The sequence below is a fragment of the Bemisia tabaci genome, chromosome 2 (genome assembly GCF_918797505.1).
Source record: "Bemisia tabaci chromosome 2, PGI_BMITA_v3".
Lineage (NCBI taxonomy): Eukaryota > Metazoa > Arthropoda > Insecta > Hemiptera > Aleyrodidae > Bemisia > Bemisia tabaci.
The window spans coordinates 18,667,502-18,693,035 of record NC_092794.1 but is presented as its reverse complement, the minus strand read 5'-3'; the positions used below and the strand labels follow the sequence as shown (position 1 = coordinate 18,693,035).

The window sequence follows — 25,534 nt, the reverse complement described above, 5'->3', positions numbered from 1 at the left end:
ATTGCCCGTTACCTGGTAGGTTGGACAATAGCCCGAAAATAACCCAAGAAACATAAAAAAAATGGACAAATCGTATTGTAGCTCGTGGTGCATGTATGGAAATGTCCTGAAAATTTTTTGTAACACTCTGACATAGCACTTATGAAAATAGAGCAATAAAATTACCTGCACCTCTTTTCAATTTTTTATTAAAAAAATGATGAGCCTGGAGAAACCTCGAAAAATGGTCGATTTGAGGTTGTCTTGAATTTCTTTAAGGGTCAAAATATGCGCCGATGACCTTGAATTTTTTTCCCCCCAAAAAGTACGTATCCTAGTGAGTATGCATGATTTTTTTGGCAAAGATTCATCAAAAAACCCCTTGTTTTAAGGATTTTTGGGGCTCCAAATGGTGGGAAATGGGGGTTGGGGCAACCCACAAAACCTAATTTTAGGACCCCCTTAACAAGTTAAAATCATTAAAAAGAAAATCTGAGAGGAGGGACATTTGACCATGCTTAATCTGGGGACCCTTTTCTATTCCTATTTTAATATGCTGCAAACTTCATTCAACATATCTATGTGAAATGAATTTCACTATGAATGAACTTAAAGTAATTAATATGTTTTTCAGGTTTCTCGTTCTCTCCAGCCCTAGTGCGGCAATTAATACAAAGTAATATTAGTAATCTTCTTGCTAATCAGGAACGTACAGAAGCTGGAGAAATAGTAGCCACCCCATCACGGTCTGTCCCTGACACTGAACCACCTGAGGAAATTCTGGAAAATGGCCCCCTGATGACAATGTCTGACTTTCTGAAACTTGAAAAAAAATTGAAGAAAAGCAAGTCATTAAGAAATCAGTTGGTAAGTTCTTAAAATTTGTTCCCCCCTCCCCCTCCAATTTGATTTTAGATGTAAACTCCAGATCTGCTGATCTTTTCAAGAAATTCTGCAGGATTTTGACTGTTAGGAGTCAATCTAAAAGTCTGGGCCAAAGTAAATTTGCCTATTCTGTTGGCAAGGGATGGGGGCTGTCCTCATATGAAGATAGAGGTCTCATCAATTTAGAATGCCCTTAGTGTTCTTTTCTAGGGTTAAGCCTGCATCGTAGGGGCAAGAGCTCCATTTGACGCAGGTTTAATCTCAAAACCACAAAGGGCATTCTAAATTATTAAGACCCCTACCATCAGCCCATACGTAATGAATTGGATTTTCAACGTATCAATGGTGAGAACCGCATAATGCAAGGGAATCTATCAGAAATAAAATGAATTCGCAAAAGATTTTAAAGGGAAGGAAGTTGTTTTTTTTTTGTTTTTCCCATTTCACAAGATACAAACTGCTGCGCTTACCAATCCTTTTAAGACGCTCGCTGGAAGCTTTTGCCTACAGGTTGCACTAAAAAAATTCTGTTTTATGTAAACAAAAACTTGTATCCGTGCGACGTTTTGAAAGCACACAATTTTGTTTACATTGTTCTCACTTTGAATAATATTTTTTTTCCCTTTTAACCTAGCAACGATGCCAATCATGAGCACTGTTGCGACTTTATCTTAAATTTTTTGAGCAGTTGCAACTTCTTTGGCAGTCATTTTCTTTATTGTGTTAAGAAAAAATCTATAATTATAACTATTTTGCCAATATAATTCTTTGTTTCAGCAGTGTTTATTAATGGCCAGTAAAAGCAGGGATCATGCAATGTGCTTATAATTATCTTGCCTAAATCAGCCAAAAAAAAAAAAAAAAATACTTCAAAAGCATGTGAAATTTAAAAGTGTCTTTTGACCCTCTGAAAACTGAAAATTCGGTACTGACTTTGAGGTTGCATGAATCATGGAAAGTTGGGGAATTTTACAACACCTGGTAAGGTAAATCGGGGAGTTTTATTTCTACATTTTCGTAGCAGCCCAATGCATTCTGTTGATAGGGTGGCGAGGGTCAGGGAAATACGGGAAAAGTCAGGGAATTTTGCCGTAATCTGTCAGGGAATTTGTTCAAAAGTCAGGAAATGTCAGGGAAAATCAAGGGGATTTTGAAATGTGCATTTACTCGCCACCCTGGTTGAACAAAAATATGTCATCTGTCTTCCTTAAGTTTGGATAGTTTCATACCAGATGTACCTTCTCCATTTTGTCAGAAAATGTACGTAGAATCTGTCTTTTCAGCTGCGTCAATGATTGTATGATTTTTAACTTTTTTTTTGGTCAGGGAGTAGGTCAATTGAAAAAAGTTGATCACCTTGAATCTGCTGGTTTGAAATTCCTTTCGTTTAATTTTTCTTTCAGAGGAGTGAATACAAATTACTGATGCGTTCAGACCGAGGCGCTTCATGTCGCAGTTTAGCCGCGGCTTCCTTGCATGATACATTGGCGGCAAAATTTACATGGAAAGGCCAAAAAACAATCAGTCCATCTCAGAAGAAGGCGTTCGAAGGAACGCAGATTCATAGACTAATCCTTCAATCCGTTAATCTTAAATTCAAAGAACCATTTATGACGAAAGCCCAATTTCAAGATGTACTGGCAGATTGGTTTGCTCAGGCGAAGTTTCGTTTTCAAAGAAGGTCATTGTCTTATTTTGATTTCCTTTTAAAGAATCTATGAAAAACATTTTATCGAACAGTATTTATAGGTGGCCTATAAAATTTTTCGTGTTCATACAATCATTTTTCTTTTTTTCTTTTTTCCTTCTGATGTTCGTGAATCTCAATGTCTTTTTTTCATTTGGAACTTTCTCAGAGAAAAGGGGGCATTCCATGTCAGGTTTGATATAGTGAAATCTAGTGACGGGAATTCCGGGAAAAAACTGGAAATGAGATGAAACCGGGAAATGAGCCTGTACCGGAAATTTTTTTTTTTTGAAGCGGGCACTCGTAATTCTTTTACACATCCGGAACACGAGTTGTCAAAAAGAATCTTGAAAATGAGCCGTTACTTTTACTTGAAGACACTAGGTGCGCCAGTGCAGTATGCGTGTTGGGAGGAATGGGGATGGCACTGCCGAAGATTTCTGGGGCTTACCGAAACTTCGAGCTCTAAACCGCCAAACAAACGAAAATTTCCCAGTTTTTTTTTTATTTATTTATTTTTTAGGTTCCTCTCCTTCTTTTTTCCTAACAGACCGACGAAGCTAGAAAAAGAACAATTTTAATTATAAAAAATAACTTGTAGCTTTCCAAAGGCATATAAGATTTTAAATGGGTCATTTGGAAGGATTTGCTAAAGCAATTTGCACCATCAATTCTTCCGCAAACAACGATGGGCACAATAGAAATTCTGAAAATTCACTCCCAATAAGCCATAAAACACTTTTAAAACACTTTTGAAACACACGTAAATTCAAGCAACGCGGTCTCCATTTCTATACAAATTATAGAGAAATACTTGAGGAGTCATCAACTTCTATAAACCCAAGTTGCCGAAATACGTGTCGCATCACGCGATCGAAGCGCGATGATAGCAAGTGTGAATGCAGCGCTTTGATCGTTGTATCTCGGCAACTTGGGTTAAATTGTAGTTGATGACTCCTCCAGTATTGCTCTCAAGTATTTGTATTGAAACAGGGACCGCGTTGTTTGAATCAGGGTGTGTTCTAAAAGTGTTTATGGCTTAGGGAGTGAATTTTAAGAATTTGTATTGTGCTCTTTGTTATGTTTGTGGAAAAATTGATAAGAATTGAGTCTTCAAACTGCTGTAGCAAAACCTCGCAAAAGACCCATTTAAAGCAATTGACCCCTAACAAATTGAGTTTTATCGAAACCCTGGCCAAGAATGTTTGTTTTTGAGGCATGTTTGGTGTAAAATTCAATTTGTCTGCAACCAAATTAAGGATTAAAGCCACTGTTTTTAAAGCTGGAAATGTAACCTTTTTAATGATATAATTGGTAATTTTCTAACTTCAGTAGTTTTCAAGGAAAGTAGGGGAACATATTTTCTTTACGCGCCCAAAAAGGTCTCGAAAAATCTGGAAAAACAAAAGGTCCCTGTATCCTTCCAATTTTCTATACTTAAGGCTTTTCAAATTTTTTTTTTTTTTGGGGGGGGGGCGCCTAATTTTGGGCGATTAAAAAAAATCGCCCAAAATTTTTAAAAAAAATTCACCCAAAATTTAAAAAAAAAAATCGCCCAAAATTTGGCGTCCTGTGCAACTGCACATAATGCACACGCCTAAATCTGGCTCTGACTCTGAAGGAGCAGTTTTCACTATATCAGTTTCTGGTATACTGTAGGTCAGTTTTAACTTGTTTATTTGAGGTACATTTTTCAGAACTCAACTGCAGAAAATTTATGACTCAAGGCTCATCATCATTTTGTCGTTACGTTTTCTGCTTGACTCAGCAGCAAAAGTGGGGAAGGAAGAAAAGAATTTTTTTTAAAAAAAAATTTATTTTTAAATGCTGTAGTTTTACGGCAATTTTGAGACATATTCGAATAATGATGCAACATTGTGTCTAAAATTTTTGTTTTCCTTCTCTCTCAAAACTATGCATGACCAAAAAAAAGCGGATTTTTGGGAGGGAAAAAGTGGGGGAGCCTCTCTCAATACTTGAGAAATCCTGAAAAATCCATGATTTTAGGAATTTGAAGTTCTCAGAATTTTAATGGAAAATCCTGGAAAGTCCTTAAAAAAATTTTGAATGTTAGTGTAAAGTCCTTTAGAATTCTTGTTTTGCTCCATTTCAAACGCTGCTTGAACCACGGTTATGATAACCAGCTAAGAACTGCTTAAATTATATTTATTATAATTATTTAGGCCATGCCTAAAAGTGATTAATTGATTGGAATTCTGTTTCGCCTATTAGTTGTATTGTTCCGTTCATATCTTCTCATTTCTTTTCAGGGAGAAAAGAGCTGCAGCTCGTCGTCTACAAATGGAGGCAGAAAATGAAGAGGTGGCACTGCCCAGCAGTGAATCCGAGCCTGACAGTGACTGAATCCTCTTTCCGCTGTTGGATGCTAAAGTGACCTATGTTTTTTTGTATGTTCAGTATATTTAGCTGCTCCGAATGTTTTAGGCTAGTATTATGCTGCCGTCCTTAAAAGAGCACAACTACATTTCAGCATTTCAGTTTTTTTTTAATTTACTCGAGCAATATCTCTATAGTTAAGCAAAAATTAAGGTACTTTCATGTTTGAAATTTTCATGGAAGGATCCTGATACTGCACGGAATGCCTGTGAATTTTTTTTAAAAAGTAAGTGAGTTTATTTTCTTTAAAATGAAGATAATATAGAAAATTGGCAAAATATTGAAATGAAGTTATGCCCTTTTTACTAAGGACTGTAGTATGCAGGAATCTCCTTGTAGGAATCAGGAGAAATTTCTGTTTGTTTTTGTTTTTTTCGTTCAATTTATGTGTATTTAATGTTTCCATTTGAAGAATGTGTAGCAAGTTCTTTTCTCAAATTACTATGTAAAGATTCTGTTTCTTTCTTTTGAGAAGAAGAAAAGCATCTTGTGCATTATCATGCACATTATCTTTGTTTGAACTTGAGCACTCATTGAAACTCAGGTAGCATTTGACTTCCTTATGTAAAATACCTAAAGACTGATCTTTAGTGTATTAGTTGCAGTGCCGCCATATTTGGCAATAAACTTACCCGTAGGGTTTTTGTATGTTCAGTATCTTTAGTTTCTTGAATTTTTTACAGGCCCCAATTTAGGGAATGGCTAAGGAAGCTGCAGCCCCAGGGCGGGGGAAAAAAAGAGAAAAAGAAAAGAAAAAAGGGGGGGGGAAGAGAAGAAAGAAAGAGAGAAAAGACGGATAGATGGGGGGGGGGGGGCGGAGGATCACGTGTGAGACCAGAAGACAAATTAATAAATACCGAGTGACAAAAACCGCCAGATCTAGCGTGAGGGCGGAAAATTTTGGAAAATTGTGTAAAAAAGGAAGGAGGGGGCGGCGATACGAGAGTAGCCTCGGGGCAGCGCGATGATAAATCCGAGCCTGATATTTTAGGTTTCCTATTTGGACGTACCAATTTTCTAGTTAGATATTTAAAAAGTGTATTAAGAAGTACATAATGAACAAAGTTAGATTTTTTCTTCTTCTTTTTTTTAATAAAAAAAAAAAGGTGCATCAGTATTCTGCCCAGGCCCGGATTTATCATCGCGCCACCCCGGGGCTACTCTCGTATTGCCGTCCCTTTCTCACGCACCGCGCAACCCCTCCCCCCTTCCTTACACCCTTTTTTACGCACTTTTCCGAAATTTGCCGCCCCTCACGCTAGATCTGGCGGTTTTTGTCAACCGGTATTTTTAATTTGTCTTCTGGTCTCACATGTGATCCTCCCCCCCCCCTATCTTTCCGTCTTTTTCCTCTCTTTTTCCTCTTTTTTCTCTTTCTTTTTTCCTCTTTTTTTCTCTTTTCTTCTTTTTTCTCCCTTTTTTTCTTTCCTTTTTTTTCTTTTTTTCCGCCGCCCCTCGGCACACGCCACCCCGGGGCTACAGCCCACTTAGCCCCCCCCCCCCCCCTAAATCTGGGCCTGATTCTGCCGTCCTTAGTAAGAAGGGCATAACTCCACTTCGATTTTTTTTAATCTACTCGAGCATTATCCTTAATTGAACCAAAATGAAGGAACTTTCTTGTTCGAAATTTTTATTGGAGGATCCTGATAGCGCAAGGAATGATTGTGAAAAGTTTTGAAAACCATAGGCGCATTTGCTTTCTTAAAAATAAATATAATGTCGGAGAAGATTGGCAAAATATTGAAATGGAGTTATGCCCTTATCACTGAGGACAGCAGTATTTGTGCCATCTTTTTTAAGCTTCAGCACTAATGTTACATTTCTCTTTATGTATGGTACCTTAAGACTGATCTCTTGTGTACTAATTGAAGCGCTGTTATATTGATTGCCTATAGGATGAATGTGTTTTTTTTTCTTCCTTGTTTCTTTTTCTATTTTCGATATTAGGGGTATTGATGAACTTTCGTAGGTAATAAGCTCCTTGTTAAAGTAAACTTGGTGTTCAATTGTTACCATCTCGTGTAATTTTAGAATTTTTTTTTACCTTTAAAAGGTCACTTCTTTTTTCAATGTGCTTCAATTAAATGCTGGTTTGGTTTCTCTCCTTTATGTGTCTTTAAAATTGTGCCTGGTTTCCTTTAACAATCATTGTTCCTACCTAATAATGTAGATTAATTTAGTTCTAAGGTTACCTTTCTTGTACTAATGATGTGGCTGCGTTTATTTGAAGGAAACCAAGTCCATCGGAATGTTGCAATGATTGTGCAACTTCCAGCTTTTCTCCAAAATACTTAAAATATCTGATAAATATCATACCTAGTAGCCGTAATAAACTATATAGTCAATTCATAGTGAAATCAGGGCTTACTAGCGGTACTGCAATGAAGGAATTTTTCAGAGATGTAATTTGATAGTTTTTGCATATGATATCTTCAATAGCCCATAATTTTCAAAGATCAAATATTCGTTGTGTTCAATTTTTTTTTAAAAGAAAAAAAAATATCTTTCACTTTTCCAAGTGCAATAACATTTCTTAAATATATGAAAGAAGTTGCTCAATTTGGCAGCTTTGCAATCAAATTCCTTCAATTAAACACAGTCTGTTTTCAAATTGCTCTAAGTCAAATTAATGTAAGTTCTAATTTACAATGTTTAATAAAATACACACAAAATGTATACAAAGTTCAATTTCTTAAGAGCTTTCTCGATTTTGTCTTCTTTGAAAATTCTCTTTCTTATCCCAAAGATATGATGTAATTCCAGTTCCATTTTTATGTTGTCTGTTACATTCCTAATCCTTCTGCTTAGGAAAGTATAAACTGTTGAAAAATTGAGGCACCCCACCTTACTCTTTGATTTTCAAAACTTGGCTTAAACTTTGTAAGCCTTTCTTGAGACAGACCATTTAGCTTTAAGAAAAAATTTTGTAGTTAAAAATTTTCCAAGTTTAACAGTTTTCTTAGGTCATTTTGCATTCATTATTTCGTTGTTTGTTTTTTGGCGGTTGTCTGATGACAAAGCTCTAGCTCCATATATTCCTTTCCATATGTTCTTCTCCATGTATTCCTTTCCATATATTCTTCTCCATGTATTCCTTTCCATATATTCTTCTCCATATATTCCTTTTGTTGCATAAAATAAATAGAATTTAGCTTGTACAACTTTTTTAGGTAGTATGCTCCTTGTTAAAGTAAACTCAGTGTTCAGTTGTTACCTTTTTGCCTAATTTTAGAATATTTATTTTTTAACCTTTAAAAGGTCACACCTCTTCTGAAGGTGTTTTAGTTAAACTCTAGTTTTCAAATTTTTCCTCTATGTGTCTTAAAAATTGCGTCCAGTTTCCTTTAACAATCCATACTTCCAAACTAACAATGTAGAATAATTTAGTTGTTAAGGGTACCCTTCTCGTACTAATATTGTGGCTGTATTTATTTGAAGGGAAACCAAGTCCATATCGCAATACTCCAGCATTTCTCCAAAAAACTCGAAAAATCTGATTTCAAAAATCAAATAGATGTTTCTTTGTTTTTATTTATTTAAAGAAAATATTAAATACAGAAAATCATACACTTTTCGTTTTTCCAAGTAAATACATTCTTTAAATATTTCAATTGTTGCTCAATGTGGCAACTTTGCAATTTCCTCCTTTGGAATTTCCTCATATAAACGCAGTCCGTTTTCAAATTGATCAAAGTCAAATTAATGTAAGTTATAATTTATAACGTTTAATAAAATACATAGAAAAGTTTTAGAAAGCTCAATTTCTTAAGAGATTTTTCGAGTCTCGGTTGTCTTCTTTGAAAATTCTCTTTCTTATTCTCAAGAAATGATACGTGAGTCCAGTTCCATTACTATTATGATGTCTGTTACAGTCCTAATTCTTCTGCTTAGGAAACTACACATAAACTGTTGAAAAATTAAAGCACCCTACCTTACTCTTTATTTTCAAAACTTGGCTTAAACTTTGTAAGCCTATCTTGAGATAGACCATTTAGCTTTAAGAAAAAATTTTGTAGCTATTAATTTTCCAAGTTTAACTGTTTTCTTAGGTCATTTGTATTAATTTTTTTGTTCTTTTTGTTTTTGGCGGTTGTCTTAAGACAAAGCTCTAGCTCAGTTGTGAAGTGTTCCTAATTTCTACAGTCTTGTCCATTTTTCTATTTTTGCAACAAATAAATAAAGTACAGTAAAATTTTTAAAACTGTTCTCATTCTTTCATTGAATTTTAGCTTGTAATTGGATCAAAAGACTGTTGAACATAATTTTGACAAAAATCACTCAAAGCATGTTCGAAGGTTTTTAAGAAGTATTCTGATAACATTTATTAATGTCTTTTTGAAACATTTTTCGATTTGAAAGCCAGCAATGTATTCTTGATAATAAAGTGTTTTCATGGTTCTTCTGATTCGACTGAACGATACTTCCCTGTGCAACACATGGTAGCGTCATTCAGTCTAGTCAGGAATCATGACACTCTTAGCATGTAGTCAAGAATATAGGTATTACCGACAATTCAGATTGAAGAATGTTGGAAAAAATGTTAAGTAAAATACTTCTTAAAAAATGTCAAAAATATTACGAGGGAAAATTTTCAAAATTATGTTCATCATAATGTCAAGAAAACGTTTTGAAAAATTGGAGAGAAAATATATCCAAAAACTAGTACATTCAGAATTTTCAAAATCATTTTAAAAAAGACTTTCAAAATTATTCTAAGAAAAGACTTTCAAAATTATTTTAATGAAAGATTTCCAAAATATGATCAAGGAACAATTTTCATAGCCTTGACCGGTAAAGATTCTAAAAGGTTTTTGCCAACTGGATTAAAATTTTACCGAAAATCTCCGACAATATTGTGAAAAGATGACTTAATGTAGACAACATATTTTTAGGCTATTTTTGAATTATTTGTCTCATTTTGGCGTAAATATTTCGAAAATATTCCTAAAAAATATTTTTACAATATTAAATAATTCACATAAAAATATTATGAAAATATTTTTAAAGTATTTTTACAATTATTTTGCAATATTTTTACAATCTTGCCGGCAATCTTTTCAAAATATTTTTACAATATTTTCGTGTTTTCTGGGTAATCGATTCTTTTCCATATGTTTAAATGGAATAACAATCGATACATCGCAATTCACGCCACGCCACTGGGTCCGACAGCATTTGGCGTGTAAAATTCTGAAGGAACAAGTAGTAGCTCTCTTAAGAACAAATTGATAAAGGAGGCAGGGAAACGTGAAGAGACTTGTGGACAATCTTTCCTATTACAGAAATTGTGAACTATTAAATATGATAAATTATTTTATTTACCATCCTCAAAAATATATTAATTTCTGAAGTTAAATTTTTGGCAATATTCAACTAATAAGTAGGTATTGACAATATTAACTTATTCTTTTTCCTTGTCATTTGATTATTAAATATTTCATTTTCCTTGTCATTTGATTATTAAATATTTCATTTTCATGTGAGTGTGTGTGTGTGTGTGTTTTTTTTCAGGATCTCCTGCTGATATCAATCTACACTCGTTAGCTAGAATTGATCAAATGATCAATTAAGCGCGAGAAATGGATTCGTATCTGAAAACGAAAGTGGGCGATCGGTTTGCGCCAGGAGAGTTAGCCCTCTGCGGTCGACTGTCGGGCCAGGCCCGAAAAAATAATTTCCACGTTCAGGCCGTATGTCGGGCCTCTCCCGGTTTTTCTCGCAGGCTTTCTCCAGAGAACGATTCCGTATGCTATTCTGGAATTTGCATGAAAGCCCACCAGCACCTCGATCACGCACACGGGGTGATAGAGTAAAAAATGTTTTAGACTATCTGCGCGAACGGTTTTCCATGTTTTTTGTTCCTCTATTTGAGGCTAGTATCGATGAGAGTACGATTGCTTTCAAGGGGCGCGTGATGTTCAAATGTTATAACAAGGACAGACCCATCAAATGGGGCTTGAAAGTGTCTCTGCTACGTGATTCCCGCTCTGGCTATATCCAGAACTTTGAGTCAGGGTCAGTTGAAAGGTGTAGGCCTCGGAAGAGGGTTTTTTTTTATTTTAATAGTTAAATTAAGAAGGGGTGTTGGAATGAGTAATTCAACAATTAAAATTAGACATAGCAACAACGCAGTAACATAAGAAATGCAGTGCTATGCACTTACATGTTTGCACTTTTCCATCCGTTTTGCGACGCACCAGTTAGTAGCTTGTAATGAGTCTCTCATTCCGCACGGCCTTTACCAAATAAAACTCTGTCTAACCGATTCAATGTGTTCTCTTAAGAAACCACAACAGCAGTCACGTCCAGATGGGACAACTGCACTGCCGTGATAGCGAAGAGAGCCGTAAGTGCAAAAATGAAGTTTGGAGAAAACGGGCTCAGAAGCTTCTGACAAGAACATTTTATTGAAAGAAGCCTCCGTCCTTTGTCAACATGCCACTAATCGTCCGGAAGACTCCTAGAAATCGTATGGATGATTAAAAATCGACTGATTTTATTTCCATTACATAAAAAGGGTATTTTTCATTCTCATGCTAGGTTATTGTTAGGCTAGACAGCCGTAAGTGCTATCTTCTGCATGCTTTCGTGGTTGCGTTTTGGACGCACAACAAACACATTTTCAGGTTAGAAATTGGCAGAAGAGGGCGGCACTTTACTGGAAAGCACTGTTCTCATTGGCTCTCACGCATCTACGGCTGTCTTGAAAAAAACTGTGTCATTTTTTGCGCACTTACGGCTTTTACATACGTCTCGTTTTCATTAAATTATGATGAATTTTGCTGTTTTAGCTGTTTCAGTAATTTCATCTAAAAGAGTTTAGACGAATTTTAAAGAAAACTCGATTTCGAAAATTTTGCACTTACGGCTCTCTTCGCTATCACGGCAGTGCAGCGGCGGCCTGATTGCCGAACCGAGCACCGGGGCTACCGATGCTCGTACCCCGAGCTAGTTTCCGGGGCCCGATCCGGCAATCAGGCTGCGACTAAGCTGAAGCCGGGACCTAACTGCTGATCGCGGGAAATTCGGGGCGAATAAGCTGAGGAAAATTGGCGAGCTTTCCCCCGATTTTGCCCGCGGCCAGTTAGTGTCTTCCTAACCGGTGTGTGACCCGTACCCCCGCGACATCGCGTATGAGCCCCCCCCCCCCCTTCGAGAGCTTTCCTCGCGTGAAGATTGTCCCGCCTCTCATTGTGATCCTTATTGTGATCTATCTCGATCCTTCTCTAGTGGTGTATCTCGATATACTGTGTACGGTGTATCTGGATTATACATACATATATTGTGCCACGAACTTCCTAGTGTTTTTCCTGCTTCCTGCTACCTTCTGCCAATACAGCTTCATCAGCCTTCGCATTGCGGATAAGCAACCAACTCTCATCTTGAGCCCTCGCTCCCCCTCCTCCCCCCCACTGGTGGGCTCACATCGGCCTTAGCGCCCCCCGCGTCGCATGGTGGAGACTTGGGTTTAAACCTGATTGCATGCTGAGTTCGGTCTAACAGTCCAGCCCTTTCCAGCCTTAGTAAAGACACTTGAAAACTGCAAATTCTATGTATGTGTCAACAACGTTTTTTACAGGGTTGAATCAGCAGTAAGAGCACTAGTGCTCTTACTGCTAACAATGTCTAGACATTGTTTATAAAGCATGCGTTGCTCAGCATGCGGATTACCCCCATGAGGTGAAATTTTCCTACATTTTTCTTCAACAAGTTTTGTTTCTTGTCACCACCCAATTTGATGGCAGCTGTAGTATGGTTAAAAAGTTCATGAAAAACCTTGAAGAAGATGAAAAGTTAGCCAACGCTGCAGCCGAAGAGGAGCCCTAGAAGAGTTTCTCGTGCTTATTTATTTATTTATTTTGTCCCTGAATGCCCTTTATGAGGTAAATGATGATGAGAAGTTAGTGTTGAAGCTAATGAGAGGCTTATTAGAAGATTTTTATATTTTTCTTCATTTTTGCTGTACTACTTTATAACCTTACCTATACCTTACAACTTATGTCTTTGCGTTGACTGACACCGAGTTTTCATTGGATTTTATTTTATTTTTTTTTTTATTTTCCCTCCTCTGTATTCCATTTCATACCTTGAAATACGGTTGGTAAAATCGAACTATACATCGGCTTGTACGCAAACCGAAGAATCGAACTATACATCGGCTTGTACGCAAACCAAAGATGCGAACTATACATCGACCTCAGGTCAACCCCATATGACCCCTACAGTCACCACTCCGGTGACTGTATTGGTCACCCAAAACCAAGCACAGGTGCAAAGACAAATGCAAGGACGGGAAGACTCTACGTGGAAGCAGTGGCGTGGCGTAAATGATCGATTATCGATATCTCGCCATTTGGAGCTGTGGTGAAGAATCGATTACTAAGGTGTTCGCTGCGAACACCCTGATAATCGATCTTTTTTCATAGGTTTGAGTGGCGTATCAATCGATATATCGCAAAGCACGCCACGCCACTGCGTGGAAGGAGGCGTTGCGGGTCCTTAGAGAAGCCTATAGGCTGTGCGACGTCACCAACGACATTAAGCCCAAGCTTAACTTGGCCTTCCCAGACGAGGGGGGGATGTGACAAGATGAGGCACCCATAAGGTGCAAAAGGTGACGTCTAAACAGCCCTTGGACCTAGCCCCGGACCGCGGGCCGCGACGCCAAACCAAGGGTCGTGCGCGGTGCAACAGGGCCCAGGGTCCACTCCCACTCACATCTTGAGCCCTCGCCCCCCCCCCCCCCCCACTGGTGGGCTCACATCGGCCTTAGCGCCCCCCGCGACGCACCATTGCTAAGGAGACCAATGAGTATTGAACGTATATGGGTGATAACACTTCGAGTACAATTTCTTGTTGGAGAATTATTTTACCTCATGAAGTGGAAAGATGTGACGGCGAGTGAACTTATTTACTGCAGTATGGCTCATAGTCACAATGCAATTTCTTAGATTTTACTAATTAGTTGTTTCATTGCTTTCAGATTCTATTGAACGTCATTATCCTAGACACCCTGTCAACATATTCCAATGCATTTTTCTTCACATTTTCGCAGCTCTCAAAAAGTCCATTTTTCAATTTTTTTAAGCCTTTTTTTCCTATCTTCTTGTATATCAAAGGTAAAAATGCCATTATATGCTCTGACTCACTGAGTGTTCTGTCTGCTCTCCAAACTGTCCCTGGTTCCAATCCATTCATTATCCAAATCCAAAATTCCCTACATCATCTTCTCTCCCTGAATTTCTCAATTGCTCTCTGCTGGTGCCCAAGACATGTAGGCGTTGCTGGAAACACGGAAGCCGATACTCTGGCGAAAGAAGTCGCTTCATCCGCTGGCCCCTTCCTCCCCCTGACTGTCACAGCCGAAGACCTCAACAATTACATCAAAAGAGTAATCTTCACAAATTGGCAACAAGAGTGGACAGTGTATTGCCAACATAAAAATCCTCCAATGTCCATATTCCCTCAACTTCCTGGTTTACCACGAGCAGATCAAGTAAAATTAACCAGGCTGTACATTGGGCACACGTCTTTCACCCACCAATATATATGTATAATCAAGAAAGTCCAACCCCCAACCTGCATCTCTTGTAATGTACCCCTCTCAGTCAAACATGTTTTAATAACTTGCCCTACATATCAACAATTAAGATCCAAAATTTTCCCTGCACTTTCTGATCTCCATATTATCCTTTCAAAGTATTTTCGTGAAATCCCTCTCTTTCTCAAACGAATTAATCTCCAAATTTAATGTATTCTTTCCTTGTCCCAACTTTTAATTTTGTACTACCTTTTTGTGACCCCTACCTTTTAAATTTTTAAGTTCTGTACTATACTATTTTGATCTCTCCTCTAAGGTGTTAATGGCTAAATTGTTAAAAGCACCAAATAAACGTATCTACCAACCAATCAACCATTAATTTTAATTACTGAACTTGCACCTGATAGCTACATAGATTATAGCCCGCCAATCACGCGTAGGCTTGTTGTCTCACCACCCGTGACGTCAGCAAGACTATATAAGCGTGGGTTGCCCTAAAATCTAGGTCTGTCACCTTATTCCATCTCTCTGAACTCTTGTGAATTTTTCAGAACATCTAGACCCGTGGAACGTACAGGTACACTCTCTCTCTCACGCCCTTCAATAATTTTGTGCCCTCTCTCGCGACATCTTGCTTTTCTTTTAAGTGATTTAGTTTCCGAACTGTTATGTGATTTTTGTGCTCAGATTTTCTGACAATATAATCAAATTCATCTCAAAAAGTTCCAGTGCCCTTATTTGATCCACGTCTCTCTGTAGTTTGTTGTTCCTACTCAAAGAGCAACAGGTGCCGAAAACATTTCTGGCTATAACATCTGCGATGTCCTTTTTTTTTTATATAAGACTTTTGACGACATAGTGCGAACTTGAGTTCTAATCTAGATTCGAACTCTTAGTTCCAACACACCCTCTTCTTTTTTTTTTCTTTGTCACCAAACGATCATCATTACTCCTTAATTTCTTCTTCTTTTCAATTCCAGATTAGCTCTTTGGATCGAGAAAACAAAGCATCATGATCTGGAAAGCCAAGACTGTTTGTACGCTTACAACAACTGCAAGGTTTGCTTAAAGCACTTCGAAGACAGCATGCTGAAGACAGATAAAGGAGGAAAATTAAGATTGGATGTTAATGCAGTGCCTACTGTATTCAGCGGATCATCAGCATCCATTATTCCCTTAGGTAAACCGCATGAAGGTCTGTTGGTCTCCAAGATCTATCCTCCAAATTCACATTCTTTCTAAATTGATAGCTCGTGATCGGTTCTTGGCTATTCTGAATCTGTTACATTCTTCATCCAATGTAAACCAACCGCAGAATGATAGTTTATGTTTAAAATTAACTTTGTTTATGAATACATCAACACCAAATTCAAAATTCTGTTCATTCCGTTTCAAAATATATGCATCGATGAGTCGCTTCTCGTTTTTTAAAGTCGCTTGAGTATTGTGTGTCCGTATTTTTTCCGTTCAGTAGACACCGTGATTTAGTTATGTTCTGTGGGACTATAAAGTTTCCTTTTCTACTAATGGTTTTTCTTTTTCTTTTATCTTGTTAAGCACCCAGCAAAAACATGAGAACTATGGCAACACCATCATTTACATCCACAAAACAGAACCGTCCTGTGAAATGTGTGAGGCGATTGTTCGGCGTGGCAGCTTTAGATTTTTCGGACATTCCATTGGTCGAGAATTCCCAAGAATCCCTACTAAATGTACCTGGTGTGAAACCTTTCCCCCAATGCGAAGACCCTTCAAATACCTGTGATACTGCTACGATGCTCTGATGCTGTCAACACCCCATCTTCGCCCAGCCCGAAACGAAATGACGGGGTCGACAGGGATCCGATCCAAGTCAATTCTTATGTAATAGTAAACTATGAGGGCAAGCTCGTCCCCGGTTTGGTAATCAGCAAAGAAAACGATGGTGCCACAGTTAAGGTAATGGGTGGTAATGACCTGATAAGGATGACATTCTTTTGTATAATTACTGTTATATTGAAGCAATTATTGAGCCTCTAACTCTACAAATAATAAAATACTCAACTTTCTTGAAAATGGGGGGAATTGCTTGTGACAATTTTGAGTATATCTTGGTGGGACACATTGCCTCCAGCGACTGGAAAAAGCTAAAAATCCAGAGTTACCACTTTTTACACCTCCCAGACGCGGTGACCAATTGAGTGTTAAAGTGATTGCATCTACACTCGAAAAAGTCCTAAATTCTAACCAGGAGTTTTTGCTGTAAGATCCTTTGCGTGTGCAATTTTGTGTATTCAAACTAACTAATGGGCTAGGTATGCATCCGGGCATAAGTAAAAAAATAGGCAAGATGTTGTCTCTTGAGCAATTTTCTGAGTGGAACGAGATCGCGAACAGTGTGGAGCAATCGACCGGTATTCCCAAGATCCTACCGTTCCAATCTCCATACCTGGCCAACTCAATAGAGGCGTAAACTGTGTTCTTGAGTTCAGACCATTGTACGATAAGAAGACTCTTCATCTTCGAAGTCAACCCTCAGCCAACGCTTTAAATAAGCGATAAGAAAGTAGCTTAAGGCAACATGGACTCACCATGAAAGAACATGCAATTTATCCTAAACAGGTGTGTACTTCAGAATATGCTTTGTAGCCAGAATAGAAGACGATTCTTTTTTCACAGAGGTTTGATCTTCAGCCAGATCCCTTTTTCAGCCTTCAAGAGCATGGAAAATTTACTATAGTTGTAAGGAATTTGGGTTTTTTCACATGTGTTGATTTCAAAGTCCTTGAAGAGGTAAATCATTGCTATTTTTGTGCTTAGCATTGCAAACCTTAGACCTAGGAAAAAAGAAACACATAATTATGAATGATTTTTAAATAATAAAAGGTTAAAAATACAAGAACTTTTTGATGCTTGTCCTGGATATTCGTAGTTGATGAAAAATCTTTTGGAGACTCATTGTCAATTAAACCAGACAATTATTCACATTTTGTATATCTCCTTCCACTACCCTTCAACGAGTACTTCTCATTAAAATCGTCATTATCATCTACGATAGAAGGAGTCTTCTCCCTACTATTTAAATGGAAAAATAGAAAATTATTTCGTTGTATTGTTTTTTACATTCCTCCCATTCTTTGTGAAAACTTTTCAAATCATGGCCTAACATCCATTTACATAATTTGACCTCACCTAACTTTCTATTTTGTCGGGCTCCTCTAGAACTCTCTCAATGAAAGCAGAGTCAAGAATTTTCAATTTCTGGCTCTTGGTCCTCATGTTCTATCCTGATGTGTAATATACCTATGTATGGGATTTAAATGAAATTAGTAATTTTTTTGTTAAATTATAAGCCTCCGTAAAAGACAGGTGTTGTTATATGATCCAATAACATGACTTTGAGAACTGTAGGGACTCATTGTCTGTTGAGGGGAAAAAAAAAAACAAAAAAAAAAAAACATCAAAAGCCCAAAATAGAAGAGTAACAAAATAATGTTAAGACATTATTTTTCATTAAGATGAATACATTTTCTTCACTCCCCTGAAAATTACTAGGCACAATTTAGGCTGAGATCCGAGATGAATTTACAGTGAAAGGTAACTTACCGATACAGTTTCTAGGTCCAGCACCAAACGGCAAAAACAGATATGGTGAACGTTTACTCTTTTCATCGGGTGAGAACCTTTCAGGGATGAATTTTTCTGGCTCTGGGTAATATTCAGGGTCGTAATGAATGCCAAGCACAGGAATTGTTACATTTATTCCTTTTTCAATCGTTATAGACGTTCCAGGAATTGTATAGTCATCAGTGCAAGAACGGTCAATCCTTGCAAGAGGAGGGTGCTTGCGGAGAGCTTCTGTTCAATTTAAAAAGAAAATATCCAGTAATAATCAGGAAGTTTATGGAGTTTCGATGAAAATTTGACAAGAAATCGGGCAATCCTCAAATTCTGGAGGAATACTGAATTGGAGTAAAAGCATTATTTCATCATTTATTATTTATGATTTTAAATATACATATATATAAACGCTGCTTTGATAGTGCTCTCCGGCACTCTGCGACACCTAGCCGCCGAAGTGCCTTATCCTCCCAAAGCTCTGATTTTAAATACTTTGAAAATTTTTAATACTAGAGATGATGAGAATATATTTTTCATAAGTTTATAAAAGTAAAATCTCTGTAACTTTACACACCCGAAGAGGTAAGAATAAAGTATAATTTCTATTTATCTATCTATCATTCATTGTACAAAATAAAAGCCAAATTAATTATGAGACAACACATGGAGTGCTGGTGTATTAATTCAGACATTATTAATTACAAAAAAATAAAAATAAAGTATGGTTCATCCAATTTGCATAAAAATACGAGTCACACGTACCATTTAAAACCATGTCTAGATATGGCATGTCTTGTATCGCCTCATACATATTAGTCTCTCCGTGTTTTTCCAAGGTTAGCCTAATTTCTTCCCTAAGTCTTTCTTGGATTTCCTTGTTCAATGCTAATTCGTAAGAAGCAAACGTCAGGAGGGTACTAGAGGTCTCAAAACCTGCAACCAAGAACAGTACTGACTGCGCTATGATTGTCGTTTCATCCATGACGGAAGGAGAATTACTATCACCTTCACCAATCTTTTCTTTGGCTTTTGATTCTTCATTTACATCCAACATCAACTGCAGGAAATCATTGCGCCTGGAAAAGCAAATTCATAAGTTTAAAATGAGGTCCATCATGCAAATAGTAACATTAAACATACATAAAATTTGATAGAGTAAATACAACTGAAACAGAGCTGCATAATACATTTCAAAAGCATGAAGGCTAGTGCAGCAAAAAAGGAATGGGCCTCTGGAAAAAGTATGAATTGAAGCATTACGCAACATATTTCCTCCTCAAAATTTCACTAGGGCAACGAATCACACAACAGGAAGTCTAGAAACAAGTGTTAATAATTAATACAGGTCAAATGACAACATTCATATAATCTAACCATCACTCAATCTGTGTCATCTGTTGATATCTCGTTCAGAAATTAATCCTTGAACTTTCTTTGTAAGAATTGCTTTCTATATAAAATTTTGAAGAGAAACATTTGACATTAATTCAGACCTTGTATAGTGGCCCATTGAAATCAGCTGCACAAGGATCAGAACTATTTTACACACGAATAGCTAAAGAGGGAAACCCATTACAAGAGCTGACTCAGGGACACCATAAGAAACTGGACTGCATTTTGCAATTTGGAACTATAAATTCTGGCTCATCTGAAAAAACACTTATGTGCATAGGAAAACTGATAGCACATACGTTGTTTTTAAACCGGGCCAGAATTTATAGTTCCAAATTGCAAAATGCAGTCCAACTGTCAGTCAGAGTCTGCTTTAAAAAATACTGTGGGAGACACACAAGCTCACTGGAGCAAAAAGAACCCTTTCTTTGGCACATCAAACAATTTTTTTGATAGGTTTGAACCCAGTCCAACCTCAATTTAATAGAATGTGTTGTTGTTGAAGACAATTTGTTGGTCAAAACTGAAGGGATGTAATGCACCAATCGTCATGTTTCTTGCCTTGTGTCTATTAAGCACTTTGGTTGCTTGCATCAATCTTTCAAAGGAGGGAATGAAAAAGAGTTTAAGTCTTCAGCTCTTCTGTCAATTGACAGATTTTAGAAAATGGATTAAATTTAGCAAAAAAAAAAAAATTAATTTTTTTGGGTGAATATCGACGGTGAAACTACCAAACCACGTATCTCGGTTTGCGACGTCGCAGACTTCCTGTCATACTTTATTTTTCAAATGAGAAATTACTTAACATTCAGTCTTGAAAATTTCTGTGATTTTTCCTCTTTGTGCGGAGAAAATTCCGTGAAAATTTCAAGGAATGATATTGATTTGGTCTACTTCAAAAAAATAAAATGTGATCGTAGATTTTTAAACACCGCAAACGAGATATGTGGTTTGGTAGTTTCACAGTCGCTATAGGCTCTACCCATAAACACTTGATCTAATTACTTAAACAAGATTGATAGATAGCTCAACAGCCTTCTACTTGATAAAAAAAAAAAAATTGATGATTAATTCTGAGATAAAATTAGTTGCGTTTAATTGATAGTAGGTGCAACTCCTGAAAGTTAGCAACACTGTTCTCCCTTTATTTGAATCCATCATGAAGAATCGATTTTGATTCTTCTATATTCACTTACATGGACAACATCCAGTGTTGTCAACTTGCAAGAATCACCACTGTTTCAAGAAAATTTGCAAGTTATAGCCTAAAAGATTAAGTGGGTATCCAACTATGAGCCTTTGTCTTACATCAGAAAAAAGGTATTGAATAATGATGCGGAGTGCATCGCTAACTACTGGATCAAACAACTGGTGACCAGATATTTCGACCCATTGTTGCAGAAATAACCTATCTAGGTACAATGGAAATTGAATGAAAACAGGAATTTTCAAATATGTCTAATGTATGTGCACTTCATAAATATCGACAGTGAAACTGCAGGAATGCGTATCTTAGTTTGGGGAGTTGCAGACTTCTTGTAATACTTAATTTTTTAATTGGAAAGATACTTGATGTCACCTCTTGAAAACTTTCCTGCTTTGTTATCTCTATGTGAGGAATGATCTGTGAAAATATTATGCGATGGCTTTAGTTCATTCTCCTTCAATAAAATGAAATGGGAGCAAAGACTTTGAAATACTGCAAAAGAGACACTTGTTCCTGCAGTTTCACCATCGATATGCATTCCTTGAAAGTTCCCATTTATGTATTAGTTGTTTCAACTTCCAAAATTCCAACCATTTCACTGCTGTTGAGGGTACTACATTTAGTCCTCTGCTTGAAATGATGTTTATTTTCTGACCCAGCATTTCTGAGATATTTGAACAACAAAAAGAAAACTGCCTGCATTTTGGCATAAGTCTTAGATTGTGTTGAAAGGCAGAGATGCCAAACAACGGCTAATAATGAAAATAAAATACCTCTACTGGATGCTACCAGATACATGGGGCTAGAAAAAGGAAGGGAGCAACTCAGGACAAGCCAATGAGACTCATATCATTCTCAAAAAGGTATTGTCCCTCTGTCCATAAAATATGAGTTGGAAGTCAAAAGCATCAAAAATAAGTACTAACTTTTCATTCCTAATTTCTCTGTGTTGAATAGTATCTCTAACAACGCTTGCTAGAAAGTTCATAACTTCCATATTGAAGAAAGTTATTGGAAGATACTTGGCAAACTGTGGGATGAATATGAGCACAAAGAAGATCATAAATCTCTCAAAACGTGAAAAATCATTGAATCGAGACGCAAATTTCACAAATTCCGAGTCAGGATTTTGAAGTGAGTCCGTTTGCACTCCAAAAGCTGCTGTTGCAATAACATCCATGGTGAAGTGCCCATAAAACTCTTTCATTTCAAGAGTAGCTCCATCATTTCCATCTGACGAAAAGACAAAAAAGGCAAATAAATAAATACTGTTAAATTTATTCTTGAGTAGTTGATTAATTCAATACTTGAATTATTTAGCCTTGAAGGTGGGAGGACCCTCCTCTTCCACCACATAATTTTTTGAAAGATAAAATCTTGAAATTGGCAGACGATCGTTTGCCCAAGCAGGTTTTTGATTGGGTTTCTCCCAGAAGGTGACGTCCTATGAAAGGTTGGCGACAAGGAGTGGAGGAGATCAGAAGGTGCCAATTGTCTGCTGATCACTGGAAGGATAGGGGGCAATGGCGATTGGGCGTCGCAGAGTGCGAGGCTGCGCTGTGAAAGCAGCTTAATGTATGTGTAAAATCTTGAAATGCAATCATCCAAGGGAGGAGAAACTTCAGCTTATGGAGGCAAAATAAATTTAGCACCTTATTTTCTTAAGTTAAATTGAAAAATTGGAATTTGAATTTTCAACAGAAAACATTCTCCAATATCACAAAGAATGAATTGCGAGCAGTCAACTATTCTTTCATGCTTCCTATGCTAAAAATAGTGAGTAGTTTTGAATTCAACTATTCTTAAATTTTTTCTTGTGAAAATTTTAGGGCTAAAAAAAAAAAAGACAAGAAAAACAATTTTAAACATGAAAATAGTTGTAAATAAAATTTTGTCCTCAACATCCAGTCTTATGGAGAGGTAAAACTTCAAACCTCTTTTACCCAGTTCAAACTTGATGCAACTCTGTACATTTCTGTAAAACTCAGTTCATTCTTAGATAATAAAAAAATAAACTTGTCACACTGACTAAGATGTGCAACCTCTTGCGAGCAATGAACAAATTTTACATACCTGTGACTTTGTTGAGATACTGCTTAACCTGTTTGCCACACTGCTGAAGTAACACTTCCATTGCTTTGAGTTTTCCTGACGTGAAAGCGGGCGTCAGCATCGACCTTACTTTTTTCCACTCTTGGCCTTTGAGATTCAGCAGTTGCCTCTGTATCAACGGGTACCTGAGCTGTAAAGTTGGACGGTCCATGAAATGGCTGAAATCTCGAATGAGCACAGATTTGATAATATCTGGGTCAAGGACGACTAAAGTTGCCCGTCTGCCTTCATAGAACCCTGAAAGAAATCAAGGGAGATTGAGCATGAAGGATGAGAAGCAGCCTCTCTGTCACCAATGTTAATGATACATTATAGCCTCACCTGGCAGTTTAAATAAAGCTGCTATATGCTATGGTGAGTAACTGTTTTTAAAGTGTCAAAACTTTGTCAATTTTCATTCAAATAAATTGTACTTTAGCGCAATCGCTACCTTTTGACTTTATCTTTTGAATGAGCCCAAGGCCAGCTCGATTCCTTCGTTGATTAGTTTTCGAGTTATACCATCAGTCCGGGTCATTGTGGGACAGCGTTTGAATTTCTGGCAAAATTTTACATTAAAGAGTGTGCATAAATTGCAAAGCCATGTGACATGATATAGCTTCATTACAAGGGTTTAAATGCTACATTACCTCCTCTCTTGTAATTTTCCTCCCACCTTCTTCTGCTATGCCTGTAGGTTAATTTAATTAAAACCAAGAAAACCTTAGAGGTAATAAAATTATGTGGTTGGGTTGGATCATACGTATAAGATTCAAATTTGTTAAAGAAAAATGTGATTTTGAAATTGTTGGCTGGTATCACTTACTTACCTGCAAATTTGTGACCTTTCATGCTTTTGTAAGTATCAAGCCAAAACTGATGAAAGGCCTTACGGAACAAAATTCGATCTTTGATGTTTCCAAAAAAGATGATAGGCTCGAAGTAGAAGACACCCTTTTTCTTCCAGTAATTGAACGTTTTTGTATAATGCCAGTAGAGAAACGTTATGATAAACATAACGAGAGGAAGCCATATTTTCCTGAGAAATTCAGACATTTTGATTTCTTGTGCAACAGCCTCTGAGTTAGCACAGTAAAATATCACGACTCAAAAGCCTGGAAAACAAAGGAGAAAAATAGTGAGAGCTTCTCTTTCACAAAAAAAAATTATAATTATGATGTAACTTGACACTCTCCTTTAGGATGCAGCACATCAATGATCAAAGTGCAAAACCACAAATCTCCATCGCAGTGTTTCAGAATTTCCCCTCATATTTTATTTTTTTGAAGAGAGACGAGCCATTTGTACAGTTCAAAATTTATGTGGAATATTTTGCTAACAGTGGAAAAAAATTGTGAAGATTAATGGCCGTGATAAATTACACGGCCAGTTTTCAAAAGACAAAATTAAATATGTGTGATAGAAATTCTGCTATATCCCATACAAGGTTCTACACTTTTGCCATCAATATGTAGGTACCTCTTAAATTCAAACAAGGAGGAAAAAGAATGGTGGTCTCATTTCGTACCCTCTGGACAGTATCGGGTGCATGGGCCAGCCGAGGCCGGCTCAACCTCGGATTGCACGGCAAAAACTTTACCCTCCTGACATCACAACGCTTCAAGACGACAGCCAAAATCAAATGAGACCACCATTCTTTCTCCGCCTTGGATTTCAAAATCATCTGCTGTACTTGTTCTTCGAATGAAAGAAACGCATGTGAGAGTGAGAAAGTTCTATGGATTTTTTTAAAGGGCGATTCAATCTTTCCCAAAAACTCTCACGGAACCAAGGAGCCATCTCATGATAGATGAACATTTGACAGTATCCAACTATAAGGGAGAGGTTCCTAATGTAAACGAGCTTTTAATTTAGGAAATAGGTATGAATTCGTTCAACCTACAAAGTAGTCCTTTTTCTTACTTACACAAACCTGCTTCATGAAACTAAATAAAAATTATTCTAAATTCCAGGTCACTTCATAACGTCTGTTTGCCTTTGACAAATATTCTTGATTCCACAATCACTGCTGCTGAAACAAACTGCTCATTCCGTCAAAAATTCCAGCAAGGATACCTCAGTAGGTATTTCCGAAAGTGTTACCTGGCGTGAAAGGAATCTCAATATCCTGACCTTGCCTAACATGTAATATGATCATGACTGATGTTAAAGATGGGAAAGAAATATTTCAATGTCTGCAAGGATACTATTATCAGACCAATCTATCAAGGCACTGTAACATCAGTAACTGATCTTTACTCAGCGTGTGCACCAAATTACTTCGGCACTGTAAAACGAGTTGCCGATTCTAAGTAAAAGTACAAGAGGAAATGATTAGAAGTGAAAATATTACCTTTGAATACAAGCAGATGAAAAAATGAGAGCAAACATCGAACGAGATCAGTGCTATTGACCAGAGATCGGTTATTTTGACAATCACGAATCACAATTCATGAATTCACATTATCAGTGCAGTGCACTCTAACCTCTAAAAGTTTTTCTGCAGCTTTTTGTTGTTTGTTGTTCCCGGATTGCCATGTTGCCATGTGAATGAAAAATTATTCTCATTAACTATACTTAGTTGCCAAAGTTACGGTAAAACTAATGCCCGGTTCTCAACTCCGGAAATTAATTCCTTCTTAATTTGAACTAGCGGCCTGGAAGGAAACTACACGAAAAAATCCGTGAATAAGTAACATATTCAAATTATTAACGGGCTGGGGAAACCTGAGAAAAATACTGAGAGGGGCAAACT

General features: G+C 37.1%; 2 protein-coding genes across 3 annotated transcripts; one reads left to right on the top strand and one right to left on the bottom strand.

Moving 5' to 3' along the window:
• Positions 1-669: 669 nt before the first annotated feature.
• Positions 670-25,290, bottom strand: LOC109036163 (cytochrome P450 9e2). Of its 2 annotated transcripts, XR_011899253.1 has the most exons (8): positions 25,133-25,290; positions 23,610-23,894; positions 22,762-23,037; positions 21,615-21,921; positions 18,852-19,165; positions 18,075-18,326; positions 17,060-17,305; positions 670-801 (listed from the first exon to the last, which is right to left on the bottom strand). XR_011899253.1 is itself a non-coding variant. In XM_019050138.2 (7 exons), the coding sequence occupies exons 2-7, from the start codon at positions 23,833-23,835 to the stop codon at positions 17,142-17,144; spliced, it is 1,539 nt and encodes a 512-aa protein (XP_018905683.2). In that variant the 5' UTR covers positions 23,836-23,894; positions 25,133-25,290; the 3' UTR covers positions 12,802-17,141. The 2 variants fall into 2 exon arrangements, 1 of the variants encoding a protein (XP_018905683.2); XM_019050138.2 differs by lacking the exon at positions 670-801 and having other exon boundaries at positions 12,802-17,305.
• Positions 712-8,040, top strand: LOC140224013 (uncharacterized). Its single transcript, XM_072296850.1, has 3 exons — positions 712-846; positions 2,268-2,545; positions 4,822-8,040. Exons 1-3 carry the CDS (start codon positions 778-780, stop codon positions 4,913-4,915), a joined length of 441 nt encoding a protein of 146 aa, XP_072152951.1. The 5' UTR covers positions 712-777; the 3' UTR covers positions 4,916-8,040.
• Positions 25,291-25,534: the final 244 nt, after the last annotated feature.

What these genes read in the sequence shown, in the direction of transcription:
- LOC140224013 (XM_072296850.1), top strand. Translation starts at nt 778, where the DNA reads ATGACAATGTCTGACTTTCTGAAACTTGAAAAAAAATTGAAGAAAAGC. An exon ending in AGTCATTAAGAAATCAGTTG is followed by an intron (nt 847 to 2,267) that starts GTAAGTTCTTAA and finishes TTTTTCTTTCAG; the next exon opens with AGGAGTGAATACAAATTACT. An exon ending in AAGTTTCGTTTTCAAAGAAG is followed by an intron (nt 2,546 to 4,821) that starts GTCATTGTCTTA and finishes ATTTCTTTTCAG; the next exon opens with GGAGAAAAGAGCTGCAGCTC.
- LOC109036163 (XM_019050138.2), bottom strand. Translation starts at nt 23,835, where the DNA reads ATGTCTGAATTTCTCAGGAAAATATGGCTTCCTCTCGTTATGTTTATC. An exon ending in AGAGAAATTAGGAATGAAAA is followed by an intron (nt 19,166 to 21,614) that starts GTTAGTACTTAT and finishes TTGCTTTTCCAG; the next exon opens with GCGCAATGATTTCCTGCAGT. An exon ending in TGGACCTAGAAACTGTATCG is followed by an intron (nt 17,306 to 18,074) that starts GTAAGTTACCTT and finishes CTTTTTTCCTAG; the next exon opens with GTCTAAGGTTTGCAATGCTA.